The 25784-nt window shown below is 43.8% G+C and overlaps 7 protein-coding genes across 10 annotated transcripts; 2 read left to right on the forward strand and 5 right to left on the reverse strand.

The window, feature by feature from the left end:
* The first annotated feature begins 2256 nt into the window (after positions 1-2256).
* BCIN_10g06000 (hypothetical protein) lies at positions 2257-4171 on the forward strand. 2 transcript variants are annotated; one of them, XM_001545917.2, is made up of 4 exons: positions 2257-2991; positions 3109-3220; positions 3285-3454; positions 3604-4171. In XM_001545917.2, the coding sequence occupies exons 1-4, from the start codon at positions 2902-2904 to the stop codon at positions 3826-3828; spliced, it is 597 nt and encodes a 198-aa protein (XP_001545967.2). In that variant the 5' UTR covers positions 2257-2901; the 3' UTR covers positions 3829-4171. The 2 variants fall into 2 exon arrangements, with proteins under 2 accessions (XP_001545967.2, XP_024551527.1); XM_024695733.1 differs by having other exon boundaries at positions 3109-3454.
* Positions 4172-7645: 3474 nt separating this feature from the next.
* BCIN_10g06010 (hypothetical protein) lies at positions 7646-10051 on the reverse strand. Its single transcript, XM_001545919.2, has 5 exons — positions 9444-10051; positions 9290-9308; positions 9059-9232; positions 8789-8948; positions 7646-8734 (listed from the first exon to the last, which is right to left on the reverse strand). Exons 1-5 carry the CDS (start codon positions 9462-9464, stop codon positions 8122-8124), a joined length of 987 nt encoding a protein of 328 aa, XP_001545969.1. The 5' UTR covers positions 9465-10051; the 3' UTR covers positions 7646-8121.
* Positions 10052-10091: 40 nt separating this feature from the next.
* BCIN_10g06020 (hypothetical protein) lies at positions 10092-12632 on the reverse strand. 2 transcript variants are annotated; one of them, XM_024695734.1, is made up of 4 exons: positions 12041-12632; positions 11766-11982; positions 11186-11713; positions 10092-11109 (listed from the first exon to the last, which is right to left on the reverse strand). In XM_024695734.1, exons 1-4 carry the CDS (start codon positions 12170-12172, stop codon positions 10829-10831), a joined length of 1158 nt encoding a protein of 385 aa, XP_024551529.1. In that variant the 5' UTR covers positions 12173-12632; the 3' UTR covers positions 10092-10828. The 2 variants fall into 2 exon arrangements, with proteins under 2 accessions (XP_024551529.1, XP_024551528.1); XM_024695735.1 differs by having other exon boundaries at positions 10092-11713.
* A 3365-nt stretch (positions 12633-15997) lies between these two features.
* Positions 15998-19031, forward strand: Bcmrl1. 2 transcript variants are annotated; one of them, XM_024695736.1, is made up of 4 exons: positions 15998-16418; positions 16472-17379; positions 17438-17864; positions 18394-19031. In XM_024695736.1, the coding sequence occupies exons 2-4, from the start codon at positions 17015-17017 to the stop codon at positions 18616-18618; spliced, it is 1017 nt and encodes a 338-aa protein (XP_024551530.1). In that variant the 5' UTR covers positions 15998-16418; positions 16472-17014; the 3' UTR covers positions 18619-19031. The 2 variants fall into 2 exon arrangements, with proteins under 2 accessions (XP_024551530.1, XP_024551531.1); XM_024695737.1 differs by having other exon boundaries at positions 16069-16418; positions 17438-19031.
* A 1638-nt stretch (positions 19032-20669) lies between these two features.
* Positions 20670-21282, reverse strand: BCIN_10g06040 (hypothetical protein; the record flags this gene model as incomplete). The annotated part of the gene is made up of 2 exons (XM_001545924.1): positions 20670-20980; positions 21030-21282. 2 exons carry the CDS (start codon positions 21280-21282, stop codon positions 20670-20672), a joined length of 564 nt encoding a protein of 187 aa, XP_001545974.1.
* Positions 21283-22065: 783 nt separating this feature from the next.
* BCIN_10g06050 (hypothetical protein) lies at positions 22066-23193 on the reverse strand. The gene is made up of 2 exons (XM_001545926.2): positions 22643-23193; positions 22066-22589 (listed from the first exon to the last, which is right to left on the reverse strand). Exons 1-2 carry the CDS (start codon positions 23077-23079, stop codon positions 22289-22291), a joined length of 738 nt encoding a protein of 245 aa, XP_001545976.1. The 5' UTR covers positions 23080-23193; the 3' UTR covers positions 22066-22288.
* A 1570-nt stretch (positions 23194-24763) lies between these two features.
* BCIN_10g06060 (hypothetical protein) lies at positions 24764-25742 on the reverse strand. The gene is made up of 2 exons (XM_001545928.2): positions 25250-25742; positions 24764-25192 (listed from the first exon to the last, which is right to left on the reverse strand). The coding sequence occupies exons 1-2, from the start codon at positions 25352-25354 to the stop codon at positions 24983-24985; spliced, it is 315 nt and encodes a 104-aa protein (XP_001545978.2). The 5' UTR covers positions 25355-25742; the 3' UTR covers positions 24764-24982.
* Positions 25743-25784: the final 42 nt, after the last annotated feature.

The following is a 25784-nucleotide window of genomic DNA, read 5'->3' on the forward strand; positions in this document are numbered from 1 at the left end:
TTTGCTTTTGCTTTTGCTTAACAAACTTTAACAACAGGTACTGCAATTTCAATTCCTTCCCTGAGCGCCATCCTACACGAGTAGAGGAACGAATCGAGCCGAAGCGAAACGATTTGACCAATTTGACACAGTACAGTGCAGCTTGAGATACCGAGTTCATTCCATAGTTCTTACGTTCATACTACAGCATTGATAATCCAAAGATTGCTTTTGGGCTGATAATATGAGGTAAGATGACCCGCGTGGACAGTGAAGCATACGTAAGGTACAACTCAGCTATCATTTGTTGTCTCTGCTGCCTTTCTTTTTCTTTGCATCCCCCGACATGGGAATCTTCGTTCCTGCGCCGAGACATCAGTCATGCCGTCCGTCCCTCATATCAAAAAATCAAACAATCATCATCCCGCGTGCACAAAATGCCCAGCCAAATTCGAGTTTTCTTCCGTTTTCAACTGTTCGCCTCCAACCCCAACTCTGACAATGTGAATGAGGATGAGGGTGAGACTGAGAGAATCCCGAGACCAAAAGATTATACGAAGCAAATGGAAGGGCAGAAAGAATGGTTCTAGATCTTTTCAATACCTGGTCTACCATGCACATGCTCTCCTTCGAGGGGGTAAAGATCATCGCTGCTTATTTTTCGTCGATGGATAGATCGCGCTGATTAGCATAAAGATACCAATGTGCCCTGGTTCTTGAATGCATATCTGGGCTATTATCTCGAGATTGGATCATGAAACAATCTCATTGGATACACAAACCAATGGCGTGAGCAAATTGAGCAAAGCCTTCTTAACTCAAGGATAAAACAATAGCAGGGAGCGACCAAGTACCAAAATCTATCCCCACGACCTTGAAAAGGCATCTGTTATTCGCTGCAAGCCTACAACAACAAAACAGGAGGAACTGTGCCGATTAATTACTTCTCTCAGAACTTCCCGCAGCGGCTACAGGCATGGCTCGCATGGGTTTTATCATGCTATTTCACGCAGAATATCAGCCATAGCTTGTTCTTTTACCCATTCCATGAGTATAAATCCTAAATTGATTTCTCACAGTGGATTAGGAAGTGCTAAACTTCCAATTAGATGTGAAGAATCGACGGCGAGTGATTAATTGATAACAGTTGGTGCTCCCTTCATGCGACTCGAGAAAAATTGAAGACGGATCTTGGGATGCGCCCAAGACTTTATTTGTGACCACCAAGTGAAGGGGGAGTTTGGGAACAATTTACGGTTTCCATGGTTTGAATTTGATATACATGTTCTGAGAGATGACTTTGTTTTAAGATTCTCCATATTTGTATATCCATTGATCTTCTGCCTCATTATCTTTTGAAACATTTTCCAATTCAACACGTTCGCATTCCATGGAATTTGGAACACACCGAGAAATATTAATCCTTGCTCCGTCCATCATGTATGGGCGTCAAAATGGTGGTTGCTAATGCAGGATCATGTTACCTTTCATGGATGTTACTGTATGACTGGCAGCACACAATACACGGGATGGGGTGAGTGATACCTTCCATGGCGGAGTAAAGGATGAGTTCTGTAGAGAAGCCTCCCAGTTCACTTTGTGATGGTATGATTGACCTTGGGTTTGCATACATCTTCAAAACTTCCATCCAGCAGAATGGATCCACACTGACGTTATCATACATACTCACTCGACTTCCACCTCGGGGAATCAGCAAGACAGCCCGATGGTACCCGCACCATCGCATTGAACAATCTAGAACGATAAACCGACCGCATTCTTACTAAGATCTTACTAAGATCTTACAGCATCACCCAAGAATCTCCCGTCGGCTCTGTCGGCCTTCCAGCACCGACTGCCAACTGCCACAGGAGGTCAAAACTCTGGAGTGCCACACACGTGAGAGAGATTTACTGTATTCAATACATCCAACGGGGGTTCTTCCGATGTAGGAGGGGAGAGAGGGGAGAGGGGTGCGTAGGAGGCGTTGTCTCGGTGCACAAAGGCTTCTTCTTACAAATGTCTTGGGAAAGAGGCTTAGAGTGTGTTGTATTGGAGAAGAAATATGGGAAAAAGAAACCCCGAAAAGTCTCTTCACGCCATTGTGTGATGAGGGGAAAACATTGACTGCAGAATTTGTACAACATGGTTGAGAATGGGTTGCACTACATTTTTGACATCCAGTCGCCGTCGATTCTTGCTTGTCTGCTTGTCTGCTTGTCTGCTTGCTTGTATTCTGTAACAAAGGACGGTCTTTCATATTCACATTCCCTTTCCGGTCAGAAGACACATATATATATAATTTATATGGATACACTCGTATTTTACTTGGAAAAGACGGCAAATGCACCAAATGCACATTAAATAAGCCCTCTGTCTACCCCTCACACGAATTACCCCGCCAAACGATCAAATCGGTGCTCTCGGTATTTCCAGAAAGAAGAAAAAGATCATCACCGGGGTCTCTTCTTTGCATGAGCGTGCAAAATCTCCGCGTGTGTACTATTTCAGATTGATGGGCGGTATTAGGTAACTCGTTCTTGAAGCTTTTGGGTGAGAAAGAACAAACCGTTGATGCCCAGAAAGTTAAATTCCTAGGAGAGTAATTGATTGCTTGGACGATGGAGATAGAATGAGTCAAGGGCTGATGAGGAGTGGGAAGTGTTATCTATCTTATCTATGATTTTATGATCTTGCAAGAAAGAAAACACAGGAAAATCGTCATAGTTTTTTTCTCGAGTTGATGCCAATATAGATACTTCTTTGCCAGCTTCTTTGCGATCACCACTAATTGCTCCCCCAATTGATCATACACAGTGATAATCCATTCATTGTGGTCGGAATTACTTCTTTGTACACCTAAAACATATCCTCAAAAGCAGAACAACGAGCAGGAAACTCCAAAGCCGAAATCAAGACGAGATGTCCCAAGAAGCATACAAGAAAGTCGGGCGAGGCGGCGCGGGGAATTTCTACAGTAAACAGGATGTAGAGAGGAGTAATGGTACTTCTGTATGTATTCTCTTCATCCCTCTCCTACATCGTTCAGAACTGCTCCATCTTCGTCTTCGCCCTCTCGCCTTCACTCAATCCAAACATCAAACACACACTAACCCAACCCGCGGATAGGATCTCGAAGCCCAATCCTCCTCCTCTTCCATCAAGCAAAACAAATCTCCCTCCTTACTCTCACAGGCATTGCGCGCCAAAGGCACCGCTGGACCACCGCCAGAATATCAACGTTTGTTCCCCTCCCCTCTCTCATTCCAAGCAAGAGAGAGTTAGCTCACACCTCAAACAAACAGACACCGGTCGCGGTGGCGCAGGCAATCTCACTTCTCCTGCTTCGCTCGTGAATTCGGGTCTTACGCAAACATTGACGAATTATGATAATCCGACGATTAACCCCGCGCCCCCGTCGAGCTCGCCGAGAAATGTGAGGAGTAGCATGCAGAGCGTTGTTTACAAGGGTGGGGTGAGTTTTAGTTTTCTTTTTCTATTGCGGGAGAGGGAAGCTATGGGGGCTGGGGGAAGAGGGGCAGGAATTGAGATAAAATGATATGAGGAATATGGCAATGTGGAAGAAATTGAAGAACGGATTGGCTGACAGACTTATGCATACAGCGAGGAGGCGCAGGAAACTACGATTGGGAGAGCGACGAAGCATCCAGAGAAACGCAACGCGTCTCGGAAGAGAACTCGCGCAAAGAAATTGAACAGCAAGTGATGGGTGTTGTTGATGGGGATGGAGAACAGGGGCTGAAGAAACCTGGTAAGGCATATGATATCAATGGAGGAAAGGAGATGGAGGGCTCAAAGGGAGGGGCTCTGGGTGGAGTTTTGGAGTAAATACAAAATTGAATGGGGGAGTGGTGTTTCTGGTGGGTTGGTTATGGATACAAGAATTGGGTATGTATTGGCTGGGTGGTATGGCTCGGAGGGTTGGGATGGTATACATGATGCACTTAGTCCAGGCGACAGGGCGATATTGAGCAACTGCTTATATTGACAGATGAGAGAAGATGAGACAGGATGAGATAACAAGAAGCTATCTTTGTAATTATATTGTATAGGCATCGGATTTAGGTTTTGGGTGAGGATACATATATGACGGGCGACTGTCCAGTATTGACTTTTTTCCACACATTTTGTTTGAAAGGGATGCTTCAATCTGAGGTTCCTAAGGATCTCACAATTTTATCAAAAGAAACGAAATATTCGGTGTAGGAGGAGTGATTTCTTAAATATATGATCTAGTGGTCTTATAGGTATCGTGTTTAATATCTCGGAGAAATCAAAGTACAAACATTCGATCCGCAGTTTTCGAACGGGAATTTCAAAACACGCTTTCGGGCGGAGGGGTGAAGGAGTTGAGAATATTGAGTAGGGTAGTTTTAGAATGTTAAAGAAAGCAGCAGGAATGGGAGAGGAAGGAAGGGGTTTCATGAATAAAGATCATAGCTCGGTAGAAAATTTGTAGTATAATTTCGATATTGGGCATTGGATACTGGAAATTGAATTTTCTCTCATGGTGGTTATAAGCTTTTGAAAATTGGATGGTTATTAGTGCTGAGCTATCTTGGTTTCTAAGAGTATTCTGATAGGGAGGGGATGTTTATAAGGGATGGTTAAGATGCTGCTTTCTTGTATCTGTTATTCCTGTTGCTTCTGGTGGAGGAATGGGAAGATGGGAAGATGGGAAGATAGAGAGGACATAGAAGGTAAAAAGATACGTGGCACGTCAAGAATAGGCAATGAAGTGAAGAGAGTGGGACGGAGATGGGGATTTATTTTGCAAAAGTCAAGATGTTTGCTTGGGTTCATTCGGTGCAGGTGGATAACGCTTTTCCCGCTGCCGGATTCTGTTGTACGCATAGCGGTTGTTGAGAGTTCCTCGCCGAGGGTCTGCCCAAGAGGTACTGCGAATCTACCAGTGTGAGCAGCTTCAAATTTTGTATTGCTTAACCTTGTGAGAACAGGTCCGTTGCGAATCACACGATGTGTAGGCAGTGTCAAAATGGGTGGACTTTAACATTCAGGCACGTTTGTATATTAGAGCGCGAATAACTGTTTCCAGAGGGGGCGTTGAAGTAGAATTAAACTTGCCCAGAGCATGTTTCACCAGTCTTGCGCAGGTCATTCTGTTGAGATCTCTGTTATGTTCTTCAGTTTAACCCAGCAACAACGATGTACTAATCTCTTCATATTCATTTATTACACTCTTACTATCATGAAGGAGATTTACAAGATGCTGTCAGGATATCACTCATTGATGACGGCACTGATATCATTAGACTCAAGCGTCCGAAGTACGAGTCTGTACGACAGAGGATGGAGCTTCTGTACTCGAGACGAGAATCGTGCAAGGATCAACATTCATTACTATATGTCTAGCAGTGGCAATGGGCCATAAATGACGAGCCAAATCTATTGAATCTACTCACAAAGCTCAACTATATATCCTCAAGTTTGATAATAGTCTGGTCAGCGGCGAGGCTCGCTATACCACACACACGAGCAAGTTACAAATCTTCTCTAAACTAGCGAAGTATTAATACTACTCGAGATTTTGGCATGACACGAGCCAGAAGAGTGTATATCACCTATGTCCTAGACTGCATCACCCCCTGAGAGCAGAGAAACCAGAACACCCTAAGTCCGCCATTTCTGAACCCCGTGAAGCAGAGATTCACGTGTTTTTCTCTGCTAGCCTCTCAGAACTAATATAGGATCTCTAACCATTGACACAGTAGTCGTAGCCATTCGTTCTGTGTGCAAGAATATTTCTCTTTCCGAGTAGGAAATATAACAAACCGTTGTCCCTTCTACAACATACCCCATCCGTCAATCGCCCCGGCAAAGATAACTTCCTCTTGCAAGAATACATTCGAATGACTCAATAGCCAAAACACATCCAACATAGATTCACAATGAACATCACACAGCTTCCACCTTTTCTCCTCCATCATGATGATGTTATTAATCAAAAACTCTTCTCATCCCCCCTTTCCATACGTCAGCAGTATCACTATTCAAAGGGTATCGCAATATTTATGTAAGTCAAATGATATACAAAGGCCATCGGAATTACACACTCTGTTACCTCATCTCACGTACCAACACTCGGTATACACTTTCCTAGGTAAACCTATCACAAACTTCCCATCTATTCAGGCAGAAAAGCAATATTCCATCATGGGAAGTTGAATGGGAATACTCACATTTTCAAACATTAAAAGCGCAAGATGCCCATGACACGCAACGAAAAATCTCACAATGAGGAATCGTGAAGCGGGAGTAAAACTCAATACTCAAGTAAATGGCTGATGACCTCCAGAAAAGATCAAATCAATAGCGCCGACATATAGGACCTTGGGAGTCATATACTCTAGCTATCAGAGCGCGGTGTCAAAGAGACGCCTCTGTCGGGGACCAAACCCGGCTAAAATGATATCTGAATAACCCCTCGTCTCCGCCCCCTCTAAAAGGAAAAAAAAGGAAAAAAAAAAAAACATACAACAGTGGGGATTCGCTGGTGGTCACCCACCCAACTACTAATCCACCGATCTGAAGCTTGTGTATGGCAGAGCGGACGGGATGCCCAATTCTCTTCAGTCTATGGTCGTATGTGGAAGACATGTCGTTGCTATAGATTATGTTCTCATTGTGTTTCGTGAACGGGAGTGGCCACTTTGCCTACCACCACGAACCTATCCTGACCCTAAATCTGAAGCGTCGCATATTGGCAGGATTGAACGCATGTCCCAACAATCTACATCCCATAATCGTACATGTAACGAGCGAAGGGCTTCAAGAATACTCGATGGGATAAGATGGTGGTGATGTGGAATAGCCAGACGAAAATCCGAGCTTCAACACTTGAACCACCAGGTTCAAGCCAACATCCAGGCTTGTCCAATACCTGTGAATGCTCGCGTTGGTTTTACCACACCCTCAATCAACTCTTTCCAGAACATCGATGATAGAATATACATGCAATTATACATCAAGGAGATGACCGGCGTCAAAACCACAGAACGCCCAGAAAGATCCCGATATCAACGACCATACCGAGGCCTTGCACAGTGGGACACGATTTATCTGTCATTGGCGCTAGCGAGAATTCAGACACCTAGGTCATGATCTTTCATTATCAGTCAGACACAACCACATAGGACTCTTACCATCCTTCCCCAGCTAGCCGATCGAGCACCCTCAAGAAGCTACTAGAGCCCGCTCGGCCAAATAGGCAAACGAAAACATTGCCTGATCCCCTAGGAATGTGTTTGTGCCGTGCAATAATTACGAATCAGATATCTTCTTTGGCAAGTCAAGAAAAGAGGCATCATAAGGAAATGTGCTCAATCATTTCCAAAGACGACCAGAGACTAAGAATCTATTCCTATCTATGTAATCCACTTGGAAGAACCTGAAAGGAGTGTTAAAAAGAAATGCAAAAGCTTTGATACCCATATACTCGGGACCTCTCAGACTTGTGAACCTAAAACTCCTTGGAAATGTCTTCTCCATGGCCGACTACATACACAGGCAAGTACTTCGGATTTAATGTAAAACAGCAGGCGTGTCATATACTTGATAGCCCTTGCGACGTACCTACCTCTTCATGGATGAACAGACACTGGAGCTAGACCCTACTACTTCCCTTTGCCCTTGACATGTATTCATTAAAGAGCCAAGGTCTAAGCAATACACACATATGAAGATCCTCAAACCAAGATAGAGAAAAACACCTTTTCATTTTATCTACCGTTACAAGTAAGTGAAATGTGAAGAAAAGTCCAGGTAACCAGATCCCAACCCCAGACCATCACATCACCACCCGCGCGAGGTAAGACCAAAGACAAAAAGACAAGTTGTTAAAGTGGCAAAGAGAAACGTCTCATCACGAAATATCATTGAGAGCCAATACGTCCCCTTTATTTGTAGAAGCCTCTCCCTGTACATTCATTATGAGCAAAATCCTTCATTAACCAGTTCACAATGCAATTTTGGCCTGATTTTTAATCAAATTTTTTGTTTCTCATATAACGATTGCGTAAAACACAAATTTTTGGGGATCGTTTCTACATATCATGTTATGCCATGTTGTGAAAGATCGGCAGGTTCAGTTTCAAAGAAACTTTATGCGCCAAGGCTTGGGAAAGCGGATTGGTCCTCAATTTGGATGGATGCAGAAGCACCTCCGTTTCTTGGGGCACTTTGGCGTGGTGGGCCTCTATCGCCACGAGCGCGTCCACGTTGGCCCTCACCACGTCCTCGGAAACCTCCTCTGTCGCCACGTGGTGGTCCATCACCACGTCCGCGGCCTCCACGGAAACCTCCTCTACCACCAGCACGTTCGGTGGGCTCAACATAGCGTTGATCAATCTCAACGACTTGCTTTTGAGTGCGTTGACGTTCACGCTTGGCCTTGCCGCCAGTTCCAGCGACGAAGTCTTCCTCGTCCTCCTTGGCGATAGCCTTGGCGTTGGCCCACTTCTTGTCGAGCTTGCTGTCTGGCTTGCGGGCTTCAGGGGTAGCGGCGTTGAGTGCGGCTCTCTTCTCTTCTAATTGAGCGAGGTAATCGGCGTAAGAGACACTGTTGTCTTCTGGCTCCTCCTCAGCGGCGGCCTCAGCGGCTTCACCGTCTTCCTTAGCCTCGGTCTTAGCAATAGCTTCACCGGCTTGCTCATCGGCGAGCTCAGCACCACCTTCGGTAGCACCCCAGCCATGAGCAGCTTGCTTCTCGGAATCACTTTTAGAGTGTCAATATTTTGTGCTACAAATTTCACCATAAGGGATTTCTTACCCTCCTACTCCACGGCTGTGACGGTCGAACTTGGCACCTCCGCGAGCACCACCTCGGCCACGTCCACCACCTTCACGTCTTGGGTGACGATCTTGTCGGACAGAGTCATCGGTTGGCTTGCCTTGGTTGTTGGCGCTGCCAGCGTTACGGTCACGGAATGCTGTTGAAATATTATTAGCTAATATTCTTATTGATCGCCGCAAATAGCTCAATCATTCCATAAGATTGAAGCGAATAATATGTGCAAGTTGAGATTGTCCATGTACTAACCACCTTCGTTTCCGGAGTATCCTCCACGACGAGCACCACGTCCGTCAGCTACAGGAGCCTTGGCTGCTGGTGCCTCTCCAGTAGCATTGCGCTTGGTGTTGCGAGCTGGAGTCTTATCGACAACCTTCACTGGTGGCTCTGGCTCCTTGTCGGAATCATATTCGTGGTCGTTGCCTACATTTGGTCAGTTTTCGTGCTCCACAGATTGTATTTTGAGTGATTCGTGCGTACCGAGGAGCTCGTAAAGGTTCTACAATGATTCATGTTAGCCTTGAAACTCGTAAATGATTGAAAATCGACGGATGGGTAAAACTGCGGCGCATCTATGTTCGAGCGCAAACTGCATGAAAACTTCATTGTTGATTGTTGAGAGAATAATAATTACCTTGGAAGCGATACCCGACATCTTGATCTGCTTCTCGAGTGCCTCCGAAGAAGCTTTTGCTACCGAGAGAACAATTCGGGGGTTGTGAGTTTAAAAAACGAGACTGACAGATTCCTGAACACAAGGAAGCCGTCTCTCGAGAATTGCTGGTTTGCGGTTGGAGAACAAGGTAAACTTGTAAATCGTCGTTGATGCTGAAAAGTCAGTTCGTTCCTCAGTACACAAAGAATCTAAACTTGATTTAGTTTAGTGTTTGATATAAGCGAGCAGCCCACCAGGGCTTTCCAATATTTTTCTGAGATGTGGGGTTAAAGTCGAGAATGGCTTTGATTGTGGTGATAAGTGATGGAGAGGGATAGAAGCGATAGAAATGAGAGCAGGATTGGAAACTTTCACCAGAAGGTTATGCAATGCTGGCTGGTATAAGAAAAATAAAAATGGGTGAATGAGTTTTGTGGAATCATTTCACTTTTTTATGATCAAGCTCCAATAACGATAGGTGCATAGATAGATGGGCATTATGTAGGTACAACAATCGTTGGTGCAACATGGAGCGAGGTTCCCAGCCATGATTCATCAATTGTCTTTGTTCTTGTTGATCTCATCTCATGGAAGCGGCGAGCTCGAATGTTCTGGATTCTGATACACTGCGACTACCTTTAGTTCTGTCATTGGAGAAATTAATCACATCAATCACATTAATCACCCATTTCCTCGTATCATCGTCATTCATTCGTAATTACATAAAATTTTACATTCATCCAAACGTCAACATCAACGTATGTCTCAAGAGAGATAATGGCATCATTCATGGGAGAACGATTACCAATCCAAATAACAGAAGGAAAGAGGAACAATTAGCAAAGGAAAGACAGTGCCGTGAAAAAATGTATCTCAAAGAAAAGGAAACCATCCAATATATTTCCATTTGTGGATGCTTATTCTTCCTGCCGTTGTCGCCAGGCAGGAATACCCGTTCATTGAACTTACTCCGCCCATCTCCCCCCTCATGTATGCTTACACATTTTCCTTGTCCATCGTGAAAGCCATCTCCATCATGAGAGAATGAAATGCTCAATACATACAGTGCTTATTTAGACCGTGCTCATGACCGCCATCGCCTCGAATGCATGCGAATGATGCTATGCTATAGCAACTCGAGATGTGACATAGCCCTTGCTCATAAACTTTTTTTTTTGCTCCGTCCCTTCCATTTTTTGGTTTTTTAAACTCCATCCCAAATGCTCCCAAACCGAACCCATAAATCACAAAAAATATCATTGCCTGGTCCCACGAGACATCAAATCCGATTATCATTCCTCGAACGCCAGCCGAAATCATAGGAGAGATTATGCCCAACCGTGGGTATCATGAGCGATGATGACTCATCGCATTGAGCTCGTGTCGAAAGAGAATTGAGTTGGAAATTGCATGCTTGCCGAAAGACCGAAGGGGTCCATATCGAGTACCGGGTCGTATGGATCAAGTAACTGCGTCATCGAACTATAGGCTTGAGGTGTGCTTTCGCCGTGCATACCTTGCGAGTGAGGAGGGTGACCGAGTTGCTGGTTGAGTTGACCAGCGGGAATCGATTCGGGATAAGGGCCGGGCCCTGCGATTTCGGGTTGATCGTCAACCATATCGGCTTGCGCATCGTACTCCTGTTCTGTACTCACGGAATCAATCTAGGACGAACATAGTTCCAAAAAAAGAAAATGATAACAGGGGACGGGGCAGCTTGCCGAGTTGCTCAATGTGATTTTGGAATGACGGATAATAAGAAGGAGCTCCCGGAGCTCCTCCTGTATTACCCGTACCATTGCCATTGCCATTTCCTTGCCCCTTTGCCCCTAATGGCGATGCTACATTAGTATTAACTAGAAGTCCGGTAGTATTGGACAATGCATGCTGCGCTTGTGTTTTGGCGGCATGAAGGCGTTGTTGCTGTTGCTGTTGTTGTTGATGCTGCATCTGAGAGTCAGAAGAAGGTGGAGTTAGTACGCCTTGGTTGTTGAAGCCTGGTGAGCTTGTGGTAGGCGACGACGCATGCGAGGATGGAGTAGGTCTTGACTGTGGCGATTGATTGGCATGGAAAGAAACTCCGGGCTCAAGCTTCGGCGCAATGCTCGAGTTCGATCGTCTAGCTTGATGATGTCTATTCATAATGGCACGCTGAACAGTAGGGGGCTGAGCCATATTCTGTTGCATATGCGTTGGACCAAGGTGAGGACTTCCTGTCTTTGCCCGTAGTTCGGCTTGGACATCAATTCCTGTCGAAGGAGTTAGATTGTGCTTGAAAAAAGGCGCAATTGATATTATTACCTTTCTCTAGAAGAACTCTTTCAAGGAGAGAGTTTTTATACCGGAGCATCAGACACTCATCAGCGGCACTTCTGTGAGCATTCTGAAGATTATGAAGGTTCGTCTCATGGACTCTAATTGTTTCTTCAAGTTGCTTGATATACTCTGTGCGACGTTCTCTGAACGCTGCTTGCGCCTGGCGATTGCGTTGTTTACGTTCCTCCGAAGTAGCATAAATCTAAGGGATCGCGTTAGCAAATGAGTGCTACAGAACTGAGCATCTTCTTTCAACATACAGGCTTTCGACCGCCCTTCCTCTTTTGTTGGCCAACACTTTCCGGAGGGATCTCCGTCTCCGCCTCTGGTGTAGAGGCATCCAAAGATTCATCTGTGCCCTCTCGGACGGATTCTTTTGCGTCGATAGACATGCTTGTTGAGATGTCTGCCATTTCAATCAGGAGAAATTGTGATACTATGGTATTCTGAACCCCGCCTTTTGTTGGCCCCAGGTATTGGCCTCGGCAAATTTTTATACAGATCAAACGAATTAAAAGAGTGAATGCACCCTACGACCAGTACAGCGCGAATGCTTGACAGAAGCTTGGACAGCGAGGTTGCGTCTAAAAACAGTAATAGACTACTCGTTATCAGATGTAATATGGCCCTATAGGCGCCGTTCCACTGACTCCCGAATTTCTGGGAACTGGAGATAAGGTAGGGATGGCGTACGAGGCTGAGAGCCTGAGATGAACCGGTGGCTGCGTGATAGAGATTGATACAGTTGCAATGTATTGGAGAATGATTGATAGAGTAAAAGATAGAGTAATAAGAATGTGAGACTTCGGTCAAAAAGTTGTGTAATGAAAACTCAGTTGAGGAGCTTCTTCCTTTTAGATGGAGGAGAATATTTTTCACGGTTAGGGAGGGGTTTGAATCAGATCCGATTCGGAAAGCACGGTACAGTGCTATAAGTCAGAACCCTGCCTCTAGTTGATGTTTCTAATTCCAAGGTTCATACGTATTTTGATTTTTTGGGAAATGCTTCTGGTAACTAGGAAAGGAGTACCAGGTAGTTTGGGCTCCACTAGTTTTGGCTCCGCCAACAGAGAAGAGAATTTTTGCAGCGTTGGCGTTGGTGCGGCTCGGGCTATTCATCTAAAATGCAATAATATGAACATGATTGAATGGGAATACAAGGTTACCGTGTGAAGGGCGTCTTGGCAACCTACGTCGTACGCTCATCTGTCTAAGAGAGGGGCTTCGTCAACCGTCACTGGGAGAAATGTATATACATATGCCCACGGACAGTGTCGAATGGATAGACAGAGTGAGGGTCGACTCCACGACGAGGATTATCAGAAGGGCTGGTAATGTCAGTTTGATGATGATGCAGCTCGGGATCTCAGATGATGGTTGAATTCAGTTAGCCAGGCACAAGACCGCAAGAACTAGGACTTGTGAAGGCTTGAGGAATCCATTCGAAATATTTTTAATATGGAGCCCAGTAGCACGGTCTCTCTGATTGGAGAATTAAGATTCCATACCGTGATCGGAATCTCGCTGACTGGAGAATACACCGTGCTGTACTGTAGCATTGTACACAGTGGGTGCCAGTAGGCTTTTTGTCTGTGAAAGCAGGCCAGGCCAGATTAGCTAAGGGAAGGAATTCGACGAGCATACACAGATAGCGGTTGGGGATTTGCTGTCTTGGTGAGCATAGCATGTATTCGCAGAGATCAATAAAGCGACACTGTGACGGTACAATGTAAACCCATCATGGTACGAGAAATGCAGAGAAATGCAGCAAAGGCGGAGAGGAACATGCACGATTCGTGACTCGATGGAGCCTTGCTAGGGACATTTTCTCCACATAAACTTATTGTGGCTCTTTCTCGGCATAACTAACCCAGAGTGAGCAAGGCTAAATCAGGTGCGGAATCGCGGATGTCGTATACTTTTACCCTCTTGGTGCTAATGACTGTAGCTTTTTTTATTGATGGCCTTGATCGTCGTGATGGCCTTCCAAATGGCTTCCAAATGGCTTCCATAAAAGGCACTACTACACGCTCCATCCATTATTGTCTGAACACGCATAAGTCTATCAGCCACCGACATCTGCATCGTCTTGATTCCTGTGCCATGAGCCAACGAACCACCGACAACGACTATACCAACAACACCAGCCTCACTACAAAGCTTGGCTCTTCAAGAGCCGTTGAGAAAACTGGTCATTCATCTATTTGGCTTTCCTGACCTGGCTGCTTCTCCATCATTGCACTCTCCCTCCTTCGCTTGTCTGTGCTACGACGTGCTTATTGATTTGCCTGAAAGGATATATTGCATAACTAAGGTCTACATTGGCATCGCTTGAAATTTCTCTCCATGTATGAGTGGTACGCGGGACCGGTGATTGTTACATCCTACCATTGCCATGGTAAATGCTTGCATGGCTCTTTTGGCCCTTTTCCCTTCCGCTTTGCTCAGTGCTTACCACTCCTCGCCGCATCAACGAACTTGGCTAAAAGTTCCCATTCTCCCAAGACATTATCCTCAATCTCAAAGTGTAAAGCCCTGTTTATTCCCGGCAATCTGGTCATTCATCTTGATCATCAAAGGTCGAATTTTGACTGAAAGTCATCATTTGGCTGTGGCCGTCATAAATTCACAATGATTACTCGGGATGTCTTCAAATCACAATTACAGAGCATGGATGATTTGATCACCTGCCAAATAGTAACTTCACATCCTGATCCATCGCCTAGGTTCAATTGGAGTCTTACCTATCGTGGCTTTTCACTCGGCTGCAACTTGCTCGTTGTAAGTTGAGGTCGTCCAAAGAGAAAGTTTTCTCAATTTCTCAAGGCAGCGGCCACCTTCGCATCTGACAATGGAGCAATACAAAACGCCACCATGAATTATAATTGGTCCAAAAAGAGTGACAAACGATGCGGGCGTTGATTAAATGGGCTAGATTCCACAGACGAGCAAGTTTCCACATCTTCCAGTCTCCAGATTCCAAACTACAGTCTACCACCAAGTTGTATAAGTTGTCAATACTGTACGTGTATGTCTAATCCTTTTCCACGGCATTTTATATCCCTTTGATACATTCTTCACACCGCGAAGGTGTGCACACGCTTCATGATTCATCAATCTCATCATTTACAGGTAAGATCTTACGTATCCGGGGTCCTGAAGCAAAAATTCGCTACTAAGTTCTGAGTTCTAACCTTGAACAATACCCTTGTCCTTCACTCTTCCGGTATGAGAGATGTGATTTGTGCAAAGTATAGGCTGGCCCGGGGTTTTCTTTAAGCTAGATGATCACGTCAAGCACATCTCCACGGAGCCTTATCTACCAAGCTATCTTATTTCAGCAGGTCTAGCCAGGAATGTGGCATTGTAGTGAAAGCCTTCTGTTTGAGTGTTGTCGCACTGATTTTCATTAACCAATACATATTTAGTTGCCACAAGGCTGTGATTATTAAGATGTGTGCAAGTTTAAGCTTCAGTATTTTTGTCTGCACCATTCATCATCCATGACATACCAAAATGCTATCCCACTTTCGTTACTTTGAGGTTTCCAATGTCACCTTGAATTGAGATGTGCCAAATAAACGCAGATCAGTCGGAGAGACTGTGGGACTGGATTAGGTATTCGGCTTCCATATCCTCAAATAGTTTAGATCAAAGGCCTTTAGGGCTATGCGGTAGAGTCCATATCTCATGATCCATGGACCTTGAAAGTTCCATCGATATATAATAGATACCGAACTTATCCTTGAGCAACGAGGAGGGGACATATCAGGGCAGACGTTTCGAATTGCGAGGCCAAAATTGAGTAATTCCGTCAGCTCAGGATAAATCCCCATCCACTTTCGACTGTGATTTGCTTTCAAAGTGCACACCGATACATCAATTTCTCGGTCAAGAGAATGGGGTCCGAATTCGGCAACTATGACCATCATGCGCCCATTATGAGTCCATGAACAGCTGCGGCTACTTGCCGCGTGATGGAATGAAGTTTTCCAGAGTACAAAGTTCACAGAGTCACCAACCAAGCCTCTCTAGGTATCCTTGGATGCTGTCATTGTGTCTGGGAACCGGGTCAAAGAATGGACCTTAAAGAATTATTTCATGGGCGGACCCGAAAAACGGCCCTTTAGCTTAGCAAGAAACGATCCGCTGGGTTTTCACCGAGCCTTATAAGTTATATCGTCGACCTCGGTCGACTCGTCCCTCTCTGGCTTTTCGAGTCTCGATGTTGATAGGGGGGCCAAACCCGTTGAATGCCAATGAATGGATATCTTTATTGGGGATTTTCCGCTTACAAGAGTCTAGCACACTGATCCATGACGTGTTTAAATGAAAAGGACAGCTTGCAATGGAGAAGGCATATTACTATTTCATGACCTTGCAAACTTCCATTCATGATTTTGTTCTATCTTTAAGATAATGTCCGAAATACTCTTCCAGTTTTAATGGCAACTGCCGCAACGCCGACGACTATTCTTTTGCCATGGCTCATGTGGCATAGAACCACGTTGTCTACTCACCTGTTGATCTTGGCACTACATAGAAAGATGCTCACGGAGCAGGTATTCGATATCTAGAACCACTCCACATTATGACTCCCCGATGGTAGCTAATGAACATCAGTACCAGGGCCTTACAGTAAGTCCTAGCTAGAGGTTGGTTGAAAGCTCCAGTTTTTGATGCTTTTTTAGAGTTTAATTGACCGCAAAGGAGCTCACTTACTCTTGCAACAACTTTTAGTATCAGCATGTTCTCTACATGTATGAATTGATCAACACAAACTTCAAAAGACTTCAAGTTAGTTTCCTATGAATTTGTAGCTACACTGCAGGCAATGATGACTCCACCGCATCTCAATCTTTCAATCATAACTATCAATTGCTATCGTTAGAACATGTCATGCTTTTCTTTGATTCTCAACCGTTATTCTATCTAATTAGCTACACACCTAGGAAGATAGCTTCATGTTGAACACCTTCCTAATTGCTCCATGAATTGCAACGGCACGTGATGATAAGCGCCCAAGGCTTAATTTTGGTGCATTGCCGTTATGTGTCCTCCTCGGTACCTGGAAAGCATCAGGAAGCTCCAACCTAACATCATACCTTGGTCGAATTTCTCGAGCTTTATCAACAAGCTCAATTTATTTCCATAACTATTACTCTCCGACGTTCTCGACTACCAGAAGAGTAGAGATTACCCGATTTCAAATTTCCCGAGGGAAACCAACCAACATGCGATTCACATCTTTACCCTCGGCCCTCCTGCTTGGACTCGCCTTGCACATTGGAGTAGAAGGTGCAGGCTTGGAGGACAAGAAACCTAAGCCTGTAGACCCATGTACTATTTCTTCGACGACAGGGTCTTTCTTTGATCTGAGACCATTATCGATACAAGCTCCAGAAGAAGGGAAGAAACCTGCCAAAAATGCGAAGACGGACAGTTGGCATGCAAGAGGGTATGATTACAAAGGAAATTTCACACTGAATGTGTGTGCGCCAGTAGTAGAAGAGGTGAAGGATTTTGTTGGAGTAGACAAAAGCCATTGGCAGAATGTGAGCGCTTTTTATGAATATGACGGAAAGAAGTATTCCGTAGGGTAAGTTGAATCTTCCTTGCATTGTTACAGGCAAACATATTAACCCAGCATATTTCAGACAACAATCGGGAAACTTAACACTCCGCGGGAGAAAGCTTGTTGTAGAGTATACAAATGGATCACCATGTGAAGGAAAGAACAAAAAAAGAAGCTGGGACGATGATAAATCCATACGCCGGAAATCTAGCATAATTTCTTTCCATTGCGAGAAAGATCCCCTCGCTACTGCATCCGCCTCATACGTAGGAACCGATCCAGAAGAATGCGCCTATTTCTTCGAAGTGCGCTCACAAGCTGCTTGCGGAGGCTCGGAACCTGCCAAACAGACTGTGGGTCCGGGTGCTGTCTTCGCTATCATAGGAGTTATTGCTATACTGGTATATTTCCTCGGTGGTGTTTTCTATCAACGAAATGTCGCACATGCAAGAGGGTGGAGGCAATTGCCCAATTATAGTTTCTGGGCTAGCATAGGAGATTTCATAAAGGTGAGCTGCAAAAAATGTCTTATGAGATCAGCACCACAACTCTTTCCCCGTGTAGCGTCCGTTCGGGATGGCTCGTCGATATTGCCGACGATGGAGGTGAGGGGAATATCGAATCGCAGGTCACAGAAGTCGTATATACGTTCCGAGTAATTCCATACACGGAACACAAGTTCTCTCATGTGGGAGGACGAAGTTTTCTTCATATATTCAAAAGAATTGAGCGAGCGAGCGAACAGCGACATTTGCATAGCATTTTTTTCGATTCTCAGGCTGCAATTAGGATAGGCATTCAGCATTATAGCATACAATACCCGGCGTTTCAATCAAAGATTCTCATAATCTTCCTTTTTCACTACTTATCGCAATGAAAACCCTCACAAGCGTGTCAAATTCAAGCTGCATCCATAATTACATATTGCTATTTGCATATTTCTTTGCTCTTTCATCTCGACATATAGCTATCCGCCTATCTATCCATTTATACAGAAGGATAAAAGTCTTGGCGAAAAGCATAACTAACACTAATTAGGACGTTTTCATCATCGCTACTTCATCATGCTCAAGATGTTTACCGACTCACAGGGGATATAATACCTTGAGTATCTCTGCAAATGGAAATTCTGGAGATGGAAGCAATGGTAGAGGAAGTGGGAGGGATAGAGGCGTTAGCGCAAATGAAAGTGGAAGAAGAAATTCTGGCAGTGAGGATGAAAATCGTTTAATTGATCAGTTGGATGAGGAGTGGGATGATTAGAGATGTTATCAGAAAGTTTGTGGCAAAGGGTGTACATTGGAGAAGGGGAAAACTGGGATGACATTGGGCTAGTATGGTGTATAAGGATAAGGCGTTATGGATTCGTAATCCGCGAGTGAGGGGAAACATTAGGAGGGAATCAATTGTTATGAATGCGAATACGAATGCGAATTTTAAGGTTCTGGAATAGATAGTTGACCTGCCTATGATATGATTTTTCTTATTTCTCAACTCTTTTCTAATCTTTGTCTTTGGGATTTGGGGTATAGATGTGTCATACCTATTTGGAAAGGACGGGCGTTTTTCTTTTGTTCGTTTTGAAGAAAGAGTAGAGGGTTTTTGCAAAAAAAATCATTTCTACGTTTTATTATGTGTTGAATATACATCAGACAATCCAATAGTCAAGCGAATCAGCAAGAAAGCGCAGTGTGAAATGAGAGACGTGTCTAATAATTATTCAGGATATACATTTTCTGTCAATGTTAATTTACATCGATGCTGCTTTACAGACTTCTGAAAGTTGAAATTCGATGATTATAGAGTCAGTACTCTTCGTTGGCATTTGAGGAGTGAGGTACCTCGATACAAAAAATGGACAGTTGTCGCGAAACGAGAGACGATTTTTACTTTTCCTCTCTTCCTCGTCTTTGTTTATTCCTCTCGCTTTATGTCAAGACGAGCTCTTTCTTTCCGGACTCCAGGTGTAGTCGTCATGGAAATTCATGTTCAACTTCTCTTCTACATTTTATGACTCTCTGCCCCTTTTCCCATTCTCCTTTCCGTACTCTCCGTTTTCTCGTTTGTCTCTTTTCCTTTCTCATCGCTATCTGAGTCATGTGGGCACTATCAAGTACTGATGGAGTATTAGTTCCGCGTGATTAGATCTTTTGCTAGTTATCTCGTTATCTGAATGAGAATGTGGCAGTGGGAAATGAATTAGTTGAATCGAGGGGTATAGTTCATTAGATTGTTGACTGTCCAGAGAGCTAGAATAAGGTTGTATTTATTGAGATAACCACTTCATGGATTGATACTAATACCAATTAAATCATAGCGTCAATACTTCCAATATATCTTTATCAGGAATCCTTTTATGTCTGTTTGTATTAATAATATCTAAAGTGATTTTCATATAGTTTCATCGTTTTTCCTTAAACAGCCTTTTTTATTTCTCTTATATTAAGTATATTTATTATAAGTTTCCGGTTTGAAATTTGCAGGTAAAGCTAGTTAGGTTCGTAGATGGCAGAGGTGTGCGTGGTCTATCCAGTTTACTTATCATCCAACACCTTGTGGTACTCTGTAATTCTTTTGAGCAGAGTCAAGACCAACTGGTCAAGTCAAGTTTTCATCCACTGCCATTTCAATAAGGTCAAGGATCCATCGCCAACAGCAAAAAGTCAAGAAGTGCACAGTTCTTGCTAACATATTACAGAATTGTTTTAGCGGTCCGAGAAAGCAACTCCGACAACGCCCCTTATCTTTTTCGAACATAGCAACATCTTAAACCATAATTCAACTACTCTGAGGAGCTCAATCCCGGCCCCCCTTCTCTAAATTTCTAAGTCGCCCGAGCAACTACTGCAGCGCCAACATATTTCAGACCATTTCAACTACTTGACGAACGTTTTGTAAATGGAGGATATGGTCATAACAGCCCTACCTCAATTTTTTTTGCAGAGGTCGAACAAATGCATATCAAAGGCAGTGTCGCTCTCACACTTAGCATTGATACTGGTCGACCTACAAAAGTCCAACCAATAGCCGGACAGAACAGTGGACTCAAAAGCCATCACAGTCATCCTGTACTTTTGACTGAGCTCACACCATTTTCATGTACTTGTTTTTATTGTCGAGTTCAGAAGCATTGTTCAGACATCAGATGACTGATTAGCATAATTCTAATATTTAGTTCAAATTCAGATCGACTGCATATATGATCATAAAATAGTGCATTCTCTTCATTGAAAGCAACCCAAGCACCACAGTTTTTGGAATACCTGCAGCAAGCAATTATTGCATTCGCTTAGATCCATTTCTAAAGATTCAACTCAACGGAACCAGTGTTGATACGCGGGAAACTGTGCCTGTCCCTTACGAACACGCATCTCCAGTTTTGCTGTTGTAGCCCAAAATTTCCATTTACTGACCGTCTCGAACCGCCTTCCTTTGGGATCATTTAAAACCCATGCCTCCTTAATCTCTCCTCTCAATCTTTGTTCTCTGATGCCAAGACGGTCTATTAATGCATATGCCATGTACTGGGAATTGAGAGGGTCACTCTTGGCACGCGTCATGCGATAGTAGATATAATCTTTGATGTAGGGAAAGGCGCGAGGGAGAGGAATACGTGTGTAGTTTCCTGAATTGATTAGTCACTCGCTAAATCAAGAAGAGGTTGGGAGGTCTACTTTCTACTACTGAACGATCGGTGATGAAGAGAGATGCATTGGCGACATCAAAAATGAGGGCATGGAGCTGCTCCCAGGTCTTTTTCTGTGAGGATTGCTCAATTTTCCCGACCACCTCTATTTGTCCTATTGAATCGGGCTGTGTGTGAAATTTTATTTGTATGTCGAGATCTTTCAGTGCATTGAAATCTAGTCGTGCATTTGAAAGGTTCGTGGATGCCTCAGTGTTGATTGCAATGGGTGTTGGAGCCATCTCGAATTTCCATTCATGACTCTGCGATTCTTGATTTTGACTTGCTGAAATGGTCATATCTGCCCGATAGAGAGGAACGAAGTTGTTCATCTCGATTGGTGGTTGCGTTATTTTTGATGCTTATATTGGGGATATGTTGATAGGCTTTTTTCATGAACTAGAACACAACCCTGAAGAGGATGTGCATTATGAAAGCTTCTATGTAGTCGCGAGCTTTGTGCTACTGCTCCATTAGACAACCGTAAATACTCGGGGGTCCTCTGTTCTATTTATTTACGTTCATCGTCGAATTCAGGAACCGTGGTTTGACCCGTATACGTTCATAGAAGATACTTTTAGTCACTGAAGATGCCGCATTGCAACCGTTCAAGAATGATGAAACACATTTTCTGCAGCGAGATCTAGTGTTTGAGAACAACAATATTTTGATGAATGTCAATTTGTCTATATAGTAGTAGTAATCAATTCTCAATCAGTTCAGTCTATCTATGGCTAATGCTACGCGGATCACGTTCATCTATTTAGTATTCAAAATGTGGAATGTGATCACACCATATATTGTGAAGTATCCACAGGGCGAGACTCCGTTGAGCGAGTTCCCGAAGGTTTTGGCTTGGGATAGACGTATGGGGAAGAGCGAGGCTATGAAGAAGACATATTAATGGAGAGTTTATGGCTCAAGAAGGATTGAACCAGGAGCTTTTGCCTAGTGACGTTAGAGTGGATGAGATATTCAAGAAGTTGGAAAAAGCTAGTGCTTATTCGAGTGGGAGTGGAGAAGAGTGTGATGAACGCAGAGACTGGTTGAATTGAAGCTAAGTTAAATTTTGAAGTCTCAACAGAAAACTTCCTCTCATATAATTATTATGTCTGACCCCAAGGATTTTTTGTCGCTCTGGTACCCAAGTTAGACTTCAATCAAATTAACCGCCGCTCTATGGGATGATGTGATTCAAGTGAACCGATATCACAATTCATCCAATCTTTCATAATTCCATTTTCCATTTCACGGTGTCCAGCTTTCAACCATCGATGACCAAATCATCATGATAATCTTTATTTTATCCACTCTTCCTTCCAGATTCTCAAGCTTCACTCGATCAGTCTCTTTCACATACCCCATGACATCTCCCGAAAGTCTTGCCATAGTAGTTTTCCCCAAAACTGTTCCGGCTTTACTTCCTGATAGCGATCCTATATCCCAAGGGTTCAAATTATCAGGACCTTCTGGATTGTCCCAGATGCCTATCGACGGATAGGCCAAGAAGAGATTCGAGAGTTTAGGACAGCTACGAACAGCTAATATGCTACATTTGATCATCAGAAATGGCCAAATGAAGTGGGAGAAAAGAGAGCTTACACTTCAGAGCTATCCCCTCCATTTAGCAAGTCCACATCAAGCGCCAAGTTCTCGAATCCTTCCAGACCTTCATTTTCCGCTAAATACTGCACCGTGAATCTGGCTTCAGATTTTCTATATTCTCTAGCATGAATATAAGGTATATCTATTTTTAGATTCCAATAACAGTTGAATCGCTCGACAAGCTGTGTGAGGGCGTATTCACGAGATGCTTTGTTGATACGCAGTATTATGGGTAATTGGCGACCATAGGACCTAGGAAAAGTCGTATAGAGATCGAGGGACTTGGTGGTGGCATATTGGCCGGTAGAGAGGATAGGAGAGTAGTCTATGCGGAGCAGGCGCGGACCGGGTAGAGTGTAGAACCAGATCTGGTGTTGGAGTTCAAGAGGGAGATTAGGGAAGAGGGTGAACGAGTGGAGCAAATGGAAAGACATAGAGACGGCTAAATTGAGGACTACAGAAAAAATGAAAAGCTATCTCTAGAGGAAATAAAATACAAATACATGAGACGGGAGAGAATATATCTTCAGCCGATTCACGTAAATGGCGGGGAATGTGTTAGATTAACATTGAATTGTGCTGACATGACTGCGCCGCCACAGCTGACCAGTGCCAAGCTACTTGAAAGACACATATCAAAATTTCCATTCAAATTTTACCTAGTTTTGTGAACCTCTTATCAGATAATCAATTCGTGGGATGTCTGAGTATAGTATTGCTCAATTGAGAAGGATCTACAAATGCAGTTTGCCATGTGGGGTTGAAGATTCAGCGCCAAGCCTCATTTACGATACTTGAAAACAGCTAAAAAGCACTTAAATAGTCTTGAAGGCCGTATTTAGAGAGAGTTGTATCAAAAATGAGGGTTTGTACGATGTAAACTTTAGGGAAACAAATAAGCTTCTTACGTGAGCAAAAGTGTGAGCAAATCAAGTCGTGCAATTAGATTATGGTCCAGGGGCCCTGTGAGCGCGTCTTCCCAATTGGGAATTTCGTGAGGGCGCATCAAGTGTCAGCAGGCAAGGGTGGTATGATACATCGAACGCCATATAGCTAGATCAATCTTCTTATCCTATCTTGTCTTGTCTTTCCTATTGCAATTTGTAGGTAGGGGCTTATAAGAACGGAGGGCAATAAAATCGAAAAACGCAAAGTAGTTCAAGTGTTAATCCTTGTATGTCATTCCAGATTCAGGGATGGTTAAAGGGCTGTGTCGCTAAAGAAATATGTACCTAGAGGCATCGGTAGTGAGAACTCGGTAGCCGGGTGATCTTATCCCCTTTTGATTTACTTTCGATAATTTTAGATTTGTTTAACACCCTATGGTATGGGAAACCTGAAATGTAGAGAGGAACATGAAGGGTTTAAGCATTGAATATTTAGAAACTAAAAGTTGACTCTTTTCGTTTATTGATAAAATTAAGAGAGTTGTAGAGAAGCAGAGAGTAGAGAAGCAGAGAGTAGAGAAGCAGAGAGTAGAGAAGCAGAGAGTAGAGAAGCAGAGAGTAGAGAAGCAGAGAGTAGAGAAGCAGAGAGTATGTGAATGGACGGAGAGAGTGAGGGGTGGAGAAGCACTCTTATCCCAAGACCCCTTCAGACGACCATAGGCCATTCATTACATACTCGAGACAACTGATATGTTGTACCCATTTAAAAATCCAGCAAATCGTTTTATATTCAGTCAAAATCACATAATAAATCGGAAAAATTCCAGTCTTCCAGCAATAACTAATCAGGAATAGAGGTCTCATGGAGTAGTACAGGGACAAAAACATGCTCTTGGGGAATTAGATACGAAACTTTGTGTGAGAGGTGTGTACCAAGTACCTCAACTTGGCGAGGACATAAGAAACCGTAAATTTGTGAAAAATGCTGAATTTAGTAAACGGAAAACAGTTGAGAAGGGTAAACGGCGAAGAAATGAAGCTGCTGTATCAGAAATACGTGGAATATAGGGGGCTGTAGGAGAGTGATACTGTTATAGTGGTAAATAGGTGGCTAGTGAAATTCTGGAGAATGGGTTGGCATATATAATTGATTGAAGAGTCCAATGCCAGCTTTGACCTTGGGTATAGGCTGTTGGTGAAGACTACGGCGAAAGCCAGGTGAAAAAACATGTGGTAAAGGGTATCAAACTGTTTATTCCAAATCTCAAAAGGTATCTAGAGTCATTATTCGTAACGCATGCTCGACCACACTGCAAAACATGCGACGAAAATCCCAGCTCCAGTCCAGAAACCCGATGCTACCTTGCTCCTAAACACACTAGCAATGCTGAATCGTATCGCCATTCTAAATCCGTCATCTACCAAAAGCTTAAGCGAAGAATCCAACCATCTACAAAATCACTAGGACTAGAGTCACCGCCATAGCAGTGAACATCCCAACAGCCACCAGGCTCTGCACAAAATTGATCCAAACACCTCGGCCATCTTGTTTCTGTGGGGCTCTCAACACGCCTTCTTTGTTTGTATATGGTGGGATTGTGCCATATCCAGACGACGAAATTTCGGCATTTTTCTCGATATCGACCGTGTCGGGTGGCTGCTGTATATGGAGTGATTAGCGAGTGGTAGATGCCGGTTAAGTAAGGGGAAACCTTACCATGGTATTGGAGGACTCGGACTTCTCTGTGGTAGAGTTTTCTGGGAGAGGTTTGTATTCCATATTCCGAGTAGCAACCGGGAATGGGTATGGTAAATGAAGCATAATGAATTCGTGGTCTTGGAATGGAAAGAAGAGATCCGTGGTTGCGACTAGACGGTAGCAAATGTGAGAGTTTACTGATGTGATATGATTGTCGAGACAACAGGTGTTTGACAGAATGTTGATTTATACTAAACCTTTCCCGGGGGAAGCGTCTTCTTTTCTTCTAGCAAATCCATCTCCTAATGTCACACTAGAGTTCTTATCGGCCGACAGCAAATAAAAATTATGTGGTGTGTTGTCGATAAGCCATGAAAGTCTGCTGCAAATGGCATGTGATGGTGCTTATCTTTGCGCAAGGGTCCAGAAAATCGCACACTCGTGATTTATATCATGCAGTAAAGACCCGGCAAACACCCAGAAACAATAGAAAATAGAGATAACGGGCCACGAAAGATAAAAATATAGAGGAGCGGGCTGGAGAGATGGTGTG

This window comes from Botrytis cinerea, chromosome 10, assembly GCF_000143535.2.
Source record: "Botrytis cinerea B05.10 chromosome 10, complete sequence".
NCBI classification, from domain to species: domain Eukaryota; kingdom Fungi; phylum Ascomycota; class Leotiomycetes; order Helotiales; family Sclerotiniaceae; genus Botrytis; species Botrytis cinerea.